Source organism: Lissotriton helveticus, chromosome 6, assembly GCF_964261635.1.
Source record: "Lissotriton helveticus chromosome 6, aLisHel1.1, whole genome shotgun sequence".
In the NCBI taxonomy this organism is placed as follows: Eukaryota; Metazoa; Chordata; class Amphibia; order Caudata; family Salamandridae; genus Lissotriton; species Lissotriton helveticus.
This window is the reverse complement of record NC_136067.1, coordinates 202,821,959-202,838,465: the sequence shown is the minus strand read 5'-3', so window position 1 is coordinate 202,838,465 and position 16,507 is coordinate 202,821,959. Positions and strand designations below refer to the sequence as shown.

At 42.5% G+C, this 16,507-nt stretch overlaps 1 protein-coding gene across 1 annotated transcript in view; it reads left to right on the top strand.

The window, feature by feature from the left end:
- The first annotated feature begins 201 nt into the window (after nucleotides 1–201).
- LOC144762420 (cytochrome P450 2K1-like) overlaps nucleotides 202–16,507 on the top strand; it is a 330,089-nt gene continuing 313,783 nt past the window's right edge. The window contains exons 1-2 of the mRNA XM_078647600.1: nucleotides 202–406; nucleotides 12,565–12,727. Of these exons, the coding sequence (XP_078503726.1) occupies nucleotides 221–406; nucleotides 12,565–12,727 (349 nt within the window). The 5' untranslated portion in view covers nucleotides 202–220. The remainder of the gene's footprint in view (nucleotides 407–12,564; nucleotides 12,728–16,507) is intronic.

The following is a 16,507-nucleotide window of genomic DNA, read 5'->3' as shown; positions in this document are numbered from 1 at the left end:
TGCATTCATCTGTGCAGTGGGCATGAGGGGCAATTCTTGGGATTTAGCTTAAACTTTAACAGTCATTAAACATAAACCGGCTGAAAAAGAGGGGGATATTCCTTGCAATAAATTAATCATTTCCACCCTGAAGCGTTTATATTGCTTCCCAGACATCACTCTTTTTTTAGGTGTTTCACATTTTATATCTATAGTGTGATGAAGCACTGAAAAAGGAGAAATGTATGCGACGGGGCTTGTTATTATTTTCCTGGTCATTCTTTTGGTTTTGGTTGCTGTAAAGATATCAAACGATGGCTGGAAGAAGGACCTCAGCCAGAACTATCCACCTGGACCGAAACCTCTCCCACTAATTGGAAACCTGCTCCTGATAGACCTGAAGAGGCCGCAGAAAACCTTTGTAGAGGTAAGGAGCCCAGCTCTTATAGCCTGGAATCAAATACAAGACATGCCTGTATTGTGCACTGCATTCATAGAAAAAATAAGTGCAAAGTGTTATCATAGGAGAGGGGCTGCTTTTAGTTTTTTAAGGGTACTCATGCATTTTAGCCAAAAGTCAGTCAAAGCAGGCTCAAGGAAGATGCGAGCTGATGGATGGCTCACTGTGTTGCTTGCGAGTTGAATTAGTCCAAAACACTGATCTACGGATCTACTGACAACACTGCTGACTGTGGAATATAGAGATTCGGGTGTTCATCCCAGTGTTACCATCCGACTCAACACATTCTGGGCGAAATAAGGCAAACTGACCAAGTTTTTAACTGGATGTCACAGTAAATGCACTTTCCCCAGCACAGCGTCAAGCTTGCGCTTGCCCTGTGGGCAGTCCATTAGGGACGAAGGATTGAAGCCATTGGTCCATCTTTCACTGTTCAGGCAGAAGCCTGAGCTGCATTTGAAGTGGGGGAGAGATCCCCAGGCCAACGGGTGTGGTTTTTTACAACAATCACCTAAAGGGGGATGCTTAGGGGATTGTTGGGGTCCCCTTTTCCTCCTCCTGAGGGGGAGAGGGGTTTCTTTGGGAATACACTACATCAATGACGTGCACAATTGGTGCACTTCCATACAGCTCCTTTGCCGTTGCACCCATAACTGTCAATTGGCACTTGCTTCTTCTTTTCAGTGCTTCAAAACCAGCCTAAAAAACGACTTACTCCTTAAATTCTGTTCTAGAGGACGCACTCATTCATACTGAGGCTGTTGTTCAAAATATTATTTAAAAAAATATTGCGCTCAATAAATATATCTGAAATATTGGTTGCGAAAATACCATCCCATTGCTTTTTGTTAGACAATATTTAGACTATGATATTTTTTATTCCTCAGTATTTCAAAATGTATTAATGCATCTAAATTTGTATTTTCAATGCCAATGAGTCCCTCCATCATGCCAAGTCTGGAAGCTCAGTGGACTAATGCATCCACTGCAGGAATTTGTGTTTGGCATTATTGTCACAGGCTTGAAATTTAAATCGCAATGCACCCACTCAGCCTTTAAGCTTTCCGTGGTGATAAAATGAGTAGTATTGAGTTAGGTAACAGTAAACATCTGTCATTTTAGTACCAAAAGGTAGAGTGATCATGCACTTTACAAATACATGTTGCGTCACCCTGACTGAGGTTTGGAAATGCTATATTGTCTGCTATTAAATATTGAATAAATACATACATTCTCCTTTTACAATTAAAGTGCTCTTTAATATTAAGCAGCCAAATCAATTATTACCAAGGCTAAAGTAAAAAGGGTATTGCAATCAGAGAAGATGGAGCACCTGGGCCAAATGGTATCCCCGGTTCACTATTCCAGGCAGACATGGATTCCTGGACTGCGAGGTTAACCCCTTTTCTACTTCATTATTTACCAATGCACTGGTACCAGAATCATAGCGAGGGTCCATTTTCTGTTCAATATATAAGAGAGGTGACAACACTGATCCAGCCAACTATCGCTTGATTGCTTTGCTGGATGTGCAAGCATAAGCTCTTGCCACTATGGCCTGAACTTGAGGAATGGCCAAAGTGGGAAAAATATTACCATTCCGCCAGTCATGATTCACGGAAAAATCTCTACTCAGGACAATACCGTAGCCTTATCATATATGATACATCACTCAACGCTTCCTTCTAGACCTCCATTCTTTGCCTGCTTAGTTGACAATTCTGCTGCTTTTGATACAGCAGACTGTAATCTACTATGATCTGAGCTCAAAGGTTGGGGCATTTCCACAATGTTACTCAAAGCATTAATCTCCCTGTACTCGGACAAGTGGGTACAAGTCAGGTTAGGTGTCGGCGAGAAAGAGATCAAACCATGATACATGTCAAGGCTTGAAACAGGACTACATCTTGGCCCTGATTCTGTTTAATCTCTGTACACCGAATAAGATCGAAATCCAACGGCTCTCAACTTAGACTCACTATTAACATGATTCAACTCATTGAGTATGTGGATGATTTAGTTATTTTTGATCAAACCAAAATAAGCATGGAGCACACCTTGGAGGAACTAATAAATACAAGTTAGTCAATAAACCACAAGTAAATGCATGTAAAACAAAGCTGGTAATTTTTGGAAAAATCAAAAAATAAGCCAACACAATACTGCTATATTGGATAGTTAAAGATAGGATATACTGCAACATATAAATAATTAAGCGTATGGTTCTCAACAAATGGCACATTGATCACACAGAAGAAAAGCATGGAAAACTTTAATTTTGCTCTTTGTAAACTCAACTCACAATTACACAGCCCAATAGAAGAAGCAAAACTTAGATTAATAAAAGCTATCCTTATACCAACGGTCTCCTATGGTTATGTGGCACTCTTCTCAAAAAGTTCACAATTGATGGACAAAATTTTGTGTATAGTCTATCAGCGTATATTCTACCTACCACAAAAAAGTTCAGTTGCAGATACGACGATAATTTGGATTATTAAGACTGGATTTGGAATGCAAGTCATCCTTGATTAAATACTATCATCAAGTAATAAACTCTCAACCTGACACACTGGTCATATTACTTGGCTTCAGCCATGAACAAATTAAACCTCATTCTGGATACCAGTTGTCATGTATTCCTTACATGACATTGAAATCTTTCTTTAAAAAGCAAGTGACACTATTATCAAGGGAAGTAGAATTAACAAAAATACAAACAAGGCCTCTGTTTGAAAACATCTGCAAATCATGTGAGAAAGAACAGATGTAAACATCCCTGAAAAAAGCCTTGAGCAGGCATTATAGAAATCAAATTGTGAGTGCAAGATTCATAGTTTTGCCAATTAAAGAGTATAAAGCAGCCTAGAAAAAACACAATCTGACAACGAGGACTGCAGATTCTGCAATTGTATAAGAGAATCAATAGCTCATATTCTTTGCTGCTGCCCTGAAGTCTCAACTACTCGCTATACTTTACAACTTCTCAGGAACATTAAAGTTAATGGGAAACAAATTCTATTCTATTTATTGTATTTATAGAGCGCGTGGCTGCCCAAGTGCTTCCCAGCGCTAAAAGAGCGCTGAGAGTGAAGAAGCTGAGCCAATGCTTAATTATTGTGGGATTAGCCAGATTTTCAAATTCTTCCTGAAAGCTAATTCGTTTGGGGCAGCACGAATTTCCAGTGGGAGGGCATTCCACAACTTAGGTACCAGATGGGTGAAAGATCTACCTCCCCATCTGGCTTATTTTCTTCTGGTAGTTGTGAGGAGCTGTTGCTGGCCGGATCTGAGATGTCTAGAAGGAATGTACCTGGATATCAGGCTCCTCAGTTTTTCCGGCCCAGAATTGTTAATAGCTTTACGAGTGATGCAAAGAGTTTTAAACTTAACTCTAGCCTCAATGGTTAGCCAGTGGAGCTGTTTAAATGGGGAAGGCTAAGAGGTTCAGAGGTCAGGCATGGGTGGGAACCGAAAAGAGTGGAAACAACAAACTGTGAGGGATCCCAAATGCTAAATGAAATGCATTTTGAAGAGAAGTAAGCCGAAACAACTAGAAGATGTTGCTGGGTATCTACCCAGTGCCTGCTCTGGCCTTTCGCAGTCAGTACCCATAAAGCTCCAGTCCTGCTCACAACCCAGAAGTGAATATTAGCCCAGCTTTCATGCTTCTGTGCTCCATACTAAATCAGACCTCTTCTGAGCTTAATAGAGGGTTTAAACCCTGCATGTCTGGGTAAAGGTAATCTGCTGGGATGAGCGTTCCTAATGGTCCTGACAGAGAATATTGCTGTTTTTACTGAGTCTCTTTTCAGAGTGATCACAAGGAACTAGAAAAGGTTGGGCCCAGGGGTCAGATAACTATAGGCTCATGATTCCAGAAACCCCCCAGAGACACCACTCACAAATAACTCAATTTCTTACAAACTGAGTATGAGTATACCAACAAACAATTTTATGTAAACCATCAAAACATAATTGTGACCACATCATATGAAACTGAAAGTAGCACACTTACAGTAGTCTTTCTTTTACATTTATATTAATTATACATAATATGATTGTGCTTCTTCCCAAAACAACTATCTGGATACCTAATATGCCCCATTAGGAACAACTTCTGTTGTTTGGCTCATATATATTTGGTTCTAACCAGAACAAGTACCAGTATTTGCACTAATGAGGACCCACCTAACACATACTCTACGATATCCAATGGTTTCCTTGTATGATATTACAGGCCTATGCCGCGTGATATGCCATGCGCAAATTACCTTCTTGTGGTGTTCTGAAATGTGTTCTAAAATGCAGAAGTCTATCCAGTGTAATGAGGCTCAAGGAGTAGCAAAATCATTATTCAAATAGAGATTTAATGAAGTCAATAAGACTCTCTACCAATTAATTATTGAAAGGCCAATGCAGTAACTCCTCTTTTAACAAGCATTCTCTGCTTAGAGCCCCAGTTGGTATGAGGCCTAATCCTGAATGACTAAGATCTTTGGTGAATGAGGCTGAATACTTGGGTTGCTCCCTTAAAGTTAATACTATTGTTCATTGTGAAACTGCAAAGTGATGTATGACTTCCAATGTGTCTCTGTCCCAAGGCCATCTGCATGACTTTATCATGAAACTTTTGAAAATTAGTGATTTCTTTTGTGGAAAACTACTTTTAGTGCATTACAGTGATCTAGCACATATGGCACAATGGCCTCATAGCCATGAGCCATTTCTCTATGGAAGTGGCTTTGGATATGGATAATGTGGAGTAGTGTGGCTCACTGGTTAGAGGCGGCAGACCCGTAAGCAGAAAACGGCCCCCAGGGTGCAATTCCCAACGCCGCAGGGTCGTGGACCAGGATCAAAACAGACTCGATAATTCTCACCTCGGTGCCTACTCCAACCAGGGAACACACTCGGCAACTCTGGGCATTAAGCTTGCCTCATCTCCACAATGGACCCCCGGGGATGCCTGGTTTCACCTTGGAGATACCCAGAAAGGGACCATCTCACAAGCAAAACCAGGACGGGTTCCCTAGTGGTCTTCAGCGCCAGGATACTCCATGGAGTCGCAGTGCGCTATACAAGTACACCCACATTTACATTTACATTTATTAGCCTCCTGAAACATTCTTTTACTACCTCCATTTAGGGAATCCACCATGCAAAATTCAAGTTCGATAATTCATTTTGCTTATGTGAGCTGTCACTGTAGGTCCCACACAACCTTTTTACTGAGCCCCCAGACGAAAGAAGGGAATGGCAAATCCAGTAGGTCTCACCTTTGGGACATATGGGTTTCAGCAAAGTTTTGAGCAATGCTTTGATGTTGGAACCACACAGGCTTTTACCACACCTGCCTTACCAATGTGGTCCGAACCCCAAGCTTTCCCTAAGGCTAGTCATTACAACGACTTGACTTAGGGAAAGCGCTGAACTTTGGAATAGTAATAAATAATTTACTATTCCAAAGTCCAGTCTCGGCAACAGTAAGTAAAGTGTTGGTCTTAAAGTACAACATTAGTCCAACAACGTTTTCCTTAAAGCAAGCCATTGTAACAACTTGCGTGGTAAAGGAATACATTGTAAAGATGCATTCATGGTGCGGAACACATTGTTAAGGCGAAGTGTGGTTTAAGTCGCGATGTGAATGTGATGTGAATGCTGTCGCCCTTTAGCAACATGTCACTGTGTGTATATATAGTGCATATTTTACGTAAGTAAAGACTTTGAATTTATAAGCCCCCTTTTGCTATAGCGCAATTTTCTATTGGATTTGGAATTGACTTTACTTATTACTGGCAGATTTCCAATGCTGGTATGGTACATATGATCTGAGGCACTTTTATTTGTCCAAGTGTGATCTGGTTGTATTAGGGTGTTCACAGTGGGGCACAACTTAGAGCTCCGTAGCTGAAGCTGAGGCATTGTGAGTTCGTCGGCAATAATAGTGTTCATATTATGTGCAACTTCAATCCTTGGCCTCTATCTAGTGAGCACATCTTGATAGCCACATATGTACCATTTGTAATTACCAATTCCAACTATTTGCACCAAAATTTATTGTTACTCATGTATATCAAACTGCTAACATCACTCACAAAGCTAATAGGTATGGCTTGTTTACGCATATGTTTATTTTTGTGCAATACGTCTGGATGTGATTGCAGAAAACTCACAAAAAAGCATACATAAATGCTGATTTTCAGCATGCTGTGTAAAGCACAGGATTGTTGTTCACATGTCTTAAGCCATACCCTCATCTACTTGGACAACACCCGTTCTAGAGACCGCCCCCACCTTTATCATCTCACTTAAAGTATTGTGGTCCACAACAGACTTTTGCCTATAAACATCTAAAAGTTACCTCATAGGCGAGACATAAACATTGCAATATTGTAATGGAGTACTTGGGAGTCAAATTTAAAACTTGTGGAGCAGCGCACATTCTGCAGTATCTAAGGGAGTACAGGACTAAAGCTGGTGTTCTGCATGAGAAGGGGGAGCCGTGCACTTCAGTGAAAGAGAGTCGAAGGTCTGACCTCCTCCTCTGTGACTTGCAGAGGCTGCTTCCAAAGGGGGCTTGAGAGCCGGCGCCATAACTAGCGCCATGCCCCCGGACACAAACTAGTGGGGGTTGGGTTTTGGCACGCAAAGCGCGACCAGAAACTAAGGAAATGCCGGCGCCATGCCCCCGGACACAAACAAGTGGAGGCTGGGTTTTAGTACGCAGATGCAGAAAACAGAGGAAGCAGGGGCGGACATTAGAGACAGGCCAAGCCGTATGTTTCCAGCGGGGAAGGCTAACAGACCCCCCTCCCTCGTGCACGAAGCCAGAGCCCCCCTGAGCATGCAGGGCCCGACCCATAATACAAAGAAGGTGTGGTGGACACCGGGAGCGTGCCCCACCCCACCCCCAATCAGAGGGGTGTGCTGATGAGGCGAAGGGGGGATTAATTAAGGGCAACAAGCCCAGAGGGCGCATACCCTCCCCCCCATTCCTCGCAAGATAGAAGCGGAAGGAAGGCAAGAAAGGTAGGAGAGGAAGGAATTACTAAAAGTAGAGGGAAGGCTCCCACCACAGGTCATTGGGATCGTACACGGCGTGGGCGCACAGAGGGAGCCAAGGGCAGCCTACCACCACAGACAAAGTAGAGGCGAGGCTCCTGCGGGCCTCTCAGGAAGCCTCGCGGAGGAGACACCGAGCGAGCAAAACGGAAGTAGACAACCCCATAAAAGATAGAGAGAGGAGATACTCAAGCCGGGCCAAACTGTGAGGAGCGATGGTCGTGGCAGGGGGCAGGGAAGGAAGAACAGGACGTAGTTGGGGGGAGCCGCGGAAATACAGAAGCCTCCCAGATGGCTTGGCGAAGAACTACGCTGATATCGGTTGGTACGGAGGCACACCGGAGGGCGGTGTGCCAGAATAGGTCCACTCACCTTCAGATGTCTCTCGGCTGGGTGAGTTGGCCTAAGGACAGGTGTGTAGGACCACTCACTCTGGGATGCCTCACGGCTGGGAAGTTGGCCTACCAAAGACGGGGGAGGGTAGCAAACGGAGACGGCGCTAGCAGCCCAGTCCCAGCCGGAAGGCAGGGCACAAAAAGAGTCAGACAAGGTAGCGAGATGGCCTAACTCCGGGACAGAAGCTACTCCCCCCCGCACAAAGTGAGCGCAAAACCAACCTACCAAAGAAACCGACCCAGAAGCAAGTCTATCGAGGGAGATTGTATAATTAATAATTTTAGGGACAGAAAGGCAGTTGAATACATCTGTGATTGGCAGGAAGTAAGCCCAGGAACCCCAATACACTCTCTGCCCCTTACCTCCTTCTACTGTGCACCACAACAGCACACTTCAAGCATATTAATTCCAAGAGGCTAAGACAATTTGGCAGTAAACAGGGAGGGGCAATGATCCATAACGGTTTTGATAGGCTTTCGGGGTTGGAGGACTGTGACTGACAGTTATCCTTGTCTGGGACCGGGGCCCACAATCTAGTCCATACCCAGCGCATGCAAAGCAGGGGAAATGATTTATTGGTGGGTAGTGCTAATGGTGATGAGGGCATCTTAATTCCTAGCCATAATAACATGTCATTGGGATTAGAATGTAGCGCCTAAGCACCCGTTGGAGTCGGACTTTAAAGCAAAAAACGCTCATTGAGGGGAGTAGAAGTCCCAACCCTCCATGTCAGCCCTACAAACAAGGGTGATCGGCATGACCTCCTACATAGGGTGGACTTGGTGTTGGCAAATAATTTGGGTTCTGATGATGGTGTTAGTCAGTGTGACCCTTTAGTAAGGCTGGATTGCGTTGGTGGCATATCCAATGGTAAAAGAAGAATCTCAATAATATCATGGAATCTGGCGGGGTTAGGCTCAAAGCTAGTCCTACCTGAGTGGAAAGATTTTATGGAAACATTTGACATATGCCTATTTCAGGAGACATGGTTATTAGAACCTGCCTTCCGTAATGGTTATCTTAATTTTTATATCCCCGCATCGAAAAAAGATAGGGGCTGTCCAGCTGGGGGACTAACCACATGGGTGAGGCAGGACTTAGGGTGCCAAATCAAGCAAAGTATAGCAACCAGCAAGGATACACTGTCAATTAGAGTTAGCACCACTGCAGGAACAAGCTTAGAGATCATTAATGTATATGCGCGAGGCAACCAAGGGGGGAAAAATCCGAGGTTGTAAATGATCTTGAAGAACTGCTAGGGGCGCTGCCCCTGAATACCTTACCCCTTGTAGCGGGGGATTTTAATACCACCTTTGAGCCCCTAGGAAATGATGATTTCCAACTAACTGGAGAAGAAGACCTAAGTTGGGGTATTTCAGTCACTGAGGCAGCCCCAGTAAAAAGGTGGACAGAGGCAGCAATTCAGATGAAAGGGTTGTGTATGGGTAGCCATCTGAGGGCAGCAAATGGGCGCAGTTTGTCAGATAAGTCCGGTAGGAACACTTTTGATAATGGCCTTAGGTCGAGTTGCATTGATTACTTGCTTGTTCACCTAAGGTTCTGGCCCCATTTTGTAGCCATTGAGGTTATAGATCGTATTGAGAGTGACCACCATCCACTCACCTCCATCCTTAATCTGTCTATCTCTGGGGGTACACTATCCTCCCAGGGAGTTCTAGCGCCCGACCATGTTCTAAATAATGATATGCGTCACCTAAAATGGAGCAGAATCATTGAGGTCCCCAAAACTGTAGTTGCTATTAATAAGGATGTAACTAATGCACTATTAGCGTTGGGTTCCGCCACCTTTAGTTTGGACAATAGTCATTATGTGACGGATGTCCATATAAAACTCTTTGAACGGCTAATAACCTATTTTTGTAGGCCCAATACAGGAAGGAAACCAAAGGGAAATAAGCAGGAGGGATGGTACCACTCAGCTTGTCGAAAGGCTCGGGCTAATCTTGGCAGTGCACTTAAGATAGGAGATATATCATTAGTAAGGTCTGCCCGTGCCTGCTATAGGAAAGCAATGACAGAGGCAAAAAAAAAACTGGGACGAAGAAATGTGGAAGGAACTCAAAGATGCTTGTGCGGCCAAGAACCCCAAATTATTCTGGGACGTAGTAAAATGGGACAGGGGAGGTTGTCCCGATCACCCACAGAACAACGTGTCTCAAAATGCTTGGGTTGATTATTTTAAGCCACAGTATGCTAGGAGCGCTGACGAAGCCTCTAGTGATCCGCCCTCTCACATATATTTCTAAGTGGTGCTTTTACTCCAGTAGATGTGGATAGGGCGTTAGATGCAGTGACTGAGGGTAGAGCACTGGGTATGGATGGTATCCCGGCAGATGTTTTCGTTAATGACAAACAAACTTGGCGTCTTTATATTGCACATATTGCTAACGCACTCGCCCAAGGAGCAGACGTCCCACCTTCTTGGAAGGGAGCGGAGATCGTCCCAGTATTCAAAAAGGGCGACAAGTCGCTAGCAGGTAATTACAGACCAGTCAGTCTGATAGATTCTGTGCAGAAGGTGATGGGCAGATTGGTTTTACAAAAGATCCAGACTTGGATTGAGAACCATGATATCCTAAGTCCCGTGCAGGCTGGTTTCCGGCGCCGCACCAGTACGATAGATCAAGTATTTCGCTTCATCGATCTGTACTGGAGGACGGTGGTTATAGGTAAGGGAGCCCTTCACGCGGTATTTGTCGATTTAAGGGCAGCTTACAACCTAGTACCGGGAGGGAAACTATGGCAGGTCTTGAGAGAAATGGGGATGGCTTCAGAGCTACTCTCTCTAATCATCCATTTACATGAGGGGAACTTTGCCCGGGTTCGGTGGGGGTGTGTGGGCGAGGTGACGGAAGACTTCCCTGTTGGCAGGGGTGTTAGACAGGGATGCGTTCTGGCGCCTACCTTGTTTTCACTCTTTGTCAACGGGGTGGCCGACTTCCTTGCCCTGTCCCCCACAGATGCCCCGAGGTTGGCAGGGATACGCATCCCAATCTTGCGGATGACACCTTAATAATCTCCAAGACCCACAGTGGCTTACAAAAAGGTTAAACGAAATTAGATACCTTCTGGGTAACCTTGGATTACCAGAACTTTGGAATGACCCATCTAATGCGGTATTCCCCTCAAAGGAAAAACTGAAAGAAGGTTATTGGGAAATGGTATTCGCATTAGAACACTCCGAAGGCCTCTCAACCCACCTAACAGGCCGCTTTTTCGAATTAAAGTCTCGCCCAATTTTTGAAAGATATTGGGACATGATCGAGAAAGTTCATGACCGCAAACTGTATTTTCAATTAAGGGTGGGTGCACTACCAACCCGAAAATGTACCTGCAGATGGGGAAGTGCGAGTAATGACAAATGTTGTAAGTGTATAGATCAATCTGAAACTGTTGGGCATATATTATTCTTTTGCCCCTTGTACACCAGCTGCGGTCGGTAGGGGAGTACCTGCCGGGGCGGTGACGTAGAGAGGGGGAGGGGTAGTAATCTATGGATAATGGACGTTTACAGGTAAGTAGACATATAAATATATCAAACGAATTTCGTTGCGTGCACTGCATTGCATTTAGGGATGCAGTGCACACAACGAAATTCGTTTGATTTATTTATATGTTTACTTACCTGTAAACGTCCATTATCCATAGATTACTACCCCCCACCCTGCCCCTCCCCCTCCCCACGTCACCGCCCTGGCAGGTACTCCCCTACCGACCGCGGCTGTTGTACACTGTGCCCCGTAAAGTTTGGTTAAAGCCTATTTGTAGAGCTATGGGCTTTGCGAATATTGTGCTCTGATCCTGAACCTCCTATCTCCATAGCTGTTGCGAAGTTCTTGGGGTGGGCTTGGCGAATACGGTTGAGTATATTGTACTTAGGTTCTAATTAGCGAATACCTATTTTTGCTTTAAGCCTTTCAGGACTTATGTCTGCATGATGTTCCGTCTGGCCAAACCATGCTATCTGTTTCCCTATGACTGTAAATTCAGTAATAATATATTGGCTTAATGAATTAATTGTCTACATTTTTTAGATTATAGTTTTAAGGCGATTGTGTGACTATTTATTCGATGGTTATAGAATGATGTAATCCTCTTTTAATATTTTTTAGCTAATTTAAAATAACTGTTTCAATTGTATTGTATAATGTGCTTTTATGACTCAACTGTCGAATGAAGTATTTTGTGAGTAGCCCTAAGGGTTTGCAGATTTAAATATGTCATCCACAATAGTTTTTTCAGTTGCAACGTTTCTTGAAAGTATTTGGCGTGTACGTTGAAAAATGATGTTGTGCCTGAATCAAGGGAAAAAATATAGGTGCCCCTTCTTAGGGTGTTTTATGAACTTTTGTTTTTATTTAGAATGTTTTGTTAGTTTTTAAGCTTTAATTACGATTTCATCTTAATGTTGTCACTAGAGAATTTTGTGATGTTTTTAAGATTGTTTTATTTATTTGCATGGAAAATCTGTTTGTGTAATACTTTAATGGTCTTCGACCAAAGTAAATAAAATAAAATTACTCAACAAGAGTTTACACTTTTTCTGGGCATGAAAGAATCTCTTCTAAGCTCTTCGGGTTGCTGGGGATAGAAACGGGTGTTGCTTTAATTGACAAACTTACCCTGTGCTCTGCATTTTTCAGCTGTCCAAAAAATATGGTTCGGTTTTCAGCGTTCAAATGGGAATGAAGAAAATGGTGATTCTATCCGGATATGAGACCGTAAAGGATGCTCTTGTGAATCATGCCCACGAGTTTGGTGAAAGAGCTCAAGTTCAAATATTTGAAGACATAAATAATGGAGTTGGTATGTACACTCTAATCGTCGGGTATAATTCTATGCTGTCTAATTGTATGATCGATGAGCAATTTCTCAAAACTATTCAAACCTCACAGAGGACTTTAGAAAAGACAGATTATTTTACCTTTGTCTTGACATTTAAAATCAATTTAATATCTAACAATGTTTATATAATCATTCCTATATATGTATTCTCAGAGTATGGCTAAATGTGAATGTCAAAATGCTACCCATCTATCAAACGGTCACTATTTAGCTCATAGAAAAGCAAGAAAATGTAAGAAAATTAACATGTGCCTCGTTTATCTGATTATATTCCAAAAAGCTATTGCACTCATATTTCTCTCCACATAGGCCCTCATTACAACTGGCATGGTAATTGGTGTGATATTTAAGGCACCTGATAAAATACAATCCGACTCTGCAAAGCAGGAGTTTATCAGGTGTGTTAAATACTACCCAATTATGAGGTTTTGGGGAATAATTTGGATTATGGTGCACCAAAAACTGTATGTTCTGGTAAATACCCTGGGGCAGATTTACAAGCCCTTGCACCACTTTTGCGTCACTTTTAACATGGGAAAAGTGAAGCAAAAGTGGCGCAAAGGGCTTGTAAATCCGCTCCCCTGCATTTCTCCATAAACATATATGCAGATATTTAGGCCGCTCGAAATCAGGGTACCAGTGTACTGTTAGGTTGCTGAATATTACATTTGTTACCCTGCACGAGGCTTAATTTATGATTCCACACCCAGCAGATTCTAATATGGTAAATGTCCAAATGCTGTATTATGGATAGGGCGCACTGTCCCTGTTTGTACCACAAGGCACATTTACACAGATGGGCCAAGCACAAACTGGGACAGTGCGTCCTATTACAATAAATGCGCTACTCCAGGGCATCTGTGAATCTGCGATCCAGGGGGCAGCGCATTCAGATTCAAAGCCACTCAGTGTTATCTGTGTGCCGCCTGCACTTAAAAGTTCGCCCTGTATGGGCATATTTACAGAGATTCGTGGGATCCTTTTCCACCCCTTCAGAGGGCTGCACAGCTTTAGGGCCTGTTTGCATCTGTGCCTACACCACATCTATAATATGGTGCAAGAGCAGAGTCAAGGAGACTCCCTCATTTACAAGGGGTCACATCCCCATGCAAATGAGGCAAAGTATTCTCATGAAAGCGGAGGTGCTACATGTGCGCTAGCGCTATCAGTATTACGGAAGGGGACGCACAAGCATTTTCAGCCTCTAGGAGTAATACCATTGCACTCCTGGGGCGCACAGTGCCGACACTCATGCTCTTGGCGGTCATGGGGCCCGATGTATAATATGGCCCCTAGTGTATGGAGTGATATTAAACAGCACGTGGCCTCTGATGACACCACAAGAATTAACATCAATTATCATTTAACATCATTGATTACATATCAACACCATTGTTGTTGATACCACAACAAGTAGTATCCGTAAAGTTAATTTAAACCTGCAATAAGTCATACCACCACTGGCAGGCATGACTCCAACATCTGAGTTCAACCTCCTGCCCCTTCTAGCTCTGCTTACATGGATAATCACCTTACTAAAAGACAATGTTCCCCTTTCCCAGACCAACAGCATCTTGCAGCAAGGAATCCAATCCAATCAACACATTTATTCCTAGAGCGCAAGTATACAAGAAGTTTCTTTAATCACTTTTTATTGCTATAATAAGTATTGCAGTGCCAGGATACCCTTGCGGGTGATAGTGTGCTTTTCAATACACATAACATAGCACACACAGGAACATACAAAAGCTTTCCCCACTTATTAAATCAGAATAGCAGCTTAGTTCACAGTGAACTGCTCAGTCAGGATCACTATCTGCATAGGCATAGAGAGCAAAACAAATTGTGCATTTCCAAGTAATTACCAGTGACTCAAATTCATTTGAGTATACCACCCATCAATTTTATCATTCAGGCTAAATGTGATTGATCTGCTAAGATATAGCTCCCATGCGCTCTGTGCCATTGAACTCAAGCTGCACCATTCTGATGACACCCAACCAGGAAGAAATATGTCTGCAATTTCTTGTGTCCACTTACTGAAGAGATGTCTTCTAGCATTTCTCCCTTGACTCATCTGTTAATGTGAGACCAACACTAAGGGCCTGATTTCGAGTTTGGCAGGCGAGTTACTCCGTCACAAATGTGACGAATATCCCATTCTCCGAATTCCAAATGCATTATACCCAATGGCACTTGTGATGCGGTGGATGGGATATCTCTCGTCTGCGACTGAGAAATCCATTCACCGAACTCTTAATCAGGCCCTAATTTTCATATTTTTGCTGCTGACCACATAGGTACAGTAAGCAATGAATGAGGTCCTGAGTATCTGCAGGTGGAGGAAAATTTTTTAAGCATTCCATCCATCGATTTCTTTTATAAATAGCACCTGGACCATAAGCGCTATAAAAATGATTTGGTGGTCTTATGTTCTTTACCGACAAAATTGCAACTTCAGTTTTTTAAATCTTTTTAGTTACCTGTAATAAAATGTAGATACGTATTTGACATTATTGTACTGAATAAGCATTGATTTTATTTTGGTTATGTACTGAGTTATGCTGTATCTTGGTTTCTACACTCTACCACTACACAAAGCAAGCCCTCATTGCTCAACTTCTCAAGCTCTAGAGATGCAAGGACTTACTTGGTGTCCAATTGGAAGGCAATAGTATTGATTGGTTTGGTTCAACATGGTGAAAAAACACTCCCATATAAGATATTTTTCAGTAGCCACTGACTCCCTTATCGCCCTAAGTGACCTTGGTGTGCAAATCCTGGGATTACTGTATTCCAGATTACAAAAGACACTACATACCATTTAATAGTATTAATCACATTGACTTCAATATGACACTTAGATTTCGAAGAACATGGTGTGGGATCAGTCTGAATTCAAGAGTCTGACATAACAAAAAGTCAATGAACTTGAGAAACTTAACTGGCTTAACCCAATGAATGATGTGATATTGTAAAATCATTGGCAGAACATCATCTGCCATAAATATTGTGTTCTATATATTGTTTACAGATATTTCACCCCATTAGAGTTCATAATAGGAGTTAATAATGGTAAATCTATACCCAATGGGATAATATTTTTGTAAGCAGCAATTAGTACACCATATTTCTATAGATGATACTTTGGCCTACAACCGAATTACGAGGACTAATACTGTTTTTAGCATTATTATTATTATTACATTTTATTTCTCTTGTGCATGTAAACCAAGTATATTCATGATACTAAGATTCTAAAGTGTAAAAGCAACATGCAAAAGTTATCCGATTAGAATCAACAACATAAAGCAGCCTTCAAAGCACGCACACCGCCCAGTGTTTCTCAGTTTTTCTTATCTCCATAGGAACACAGTCCCACAGTTTTGCAGAGAGAAACCCAAAGTTGAGCAAAACGTATTATGATAAGCTACCCACATAAAACCTGTAAGAGGAATCAGTTTTAGAAGATACATTATACGATTAAGAAGGGTCAAAGTTTAAAATGCAGTGCCAGCATGCCTAATGCTAAAAAGGCTGCCGTTATGTTGAACCAATTCTATTTCTGATAATTTCTGAATTTGAAAGCCCCACAGATAAAGCTAGTAATAGCAAAGCAACAATTTTGAGCAGTTTCTGTTTTATGGCAAGCAAATGGTTTTCTGCATACATAGTCAAATCTTTGAAGGTTCCATACTATTCTAAGTGCAACAGTAAGTATCCACAGTAAGTTATTTGAGG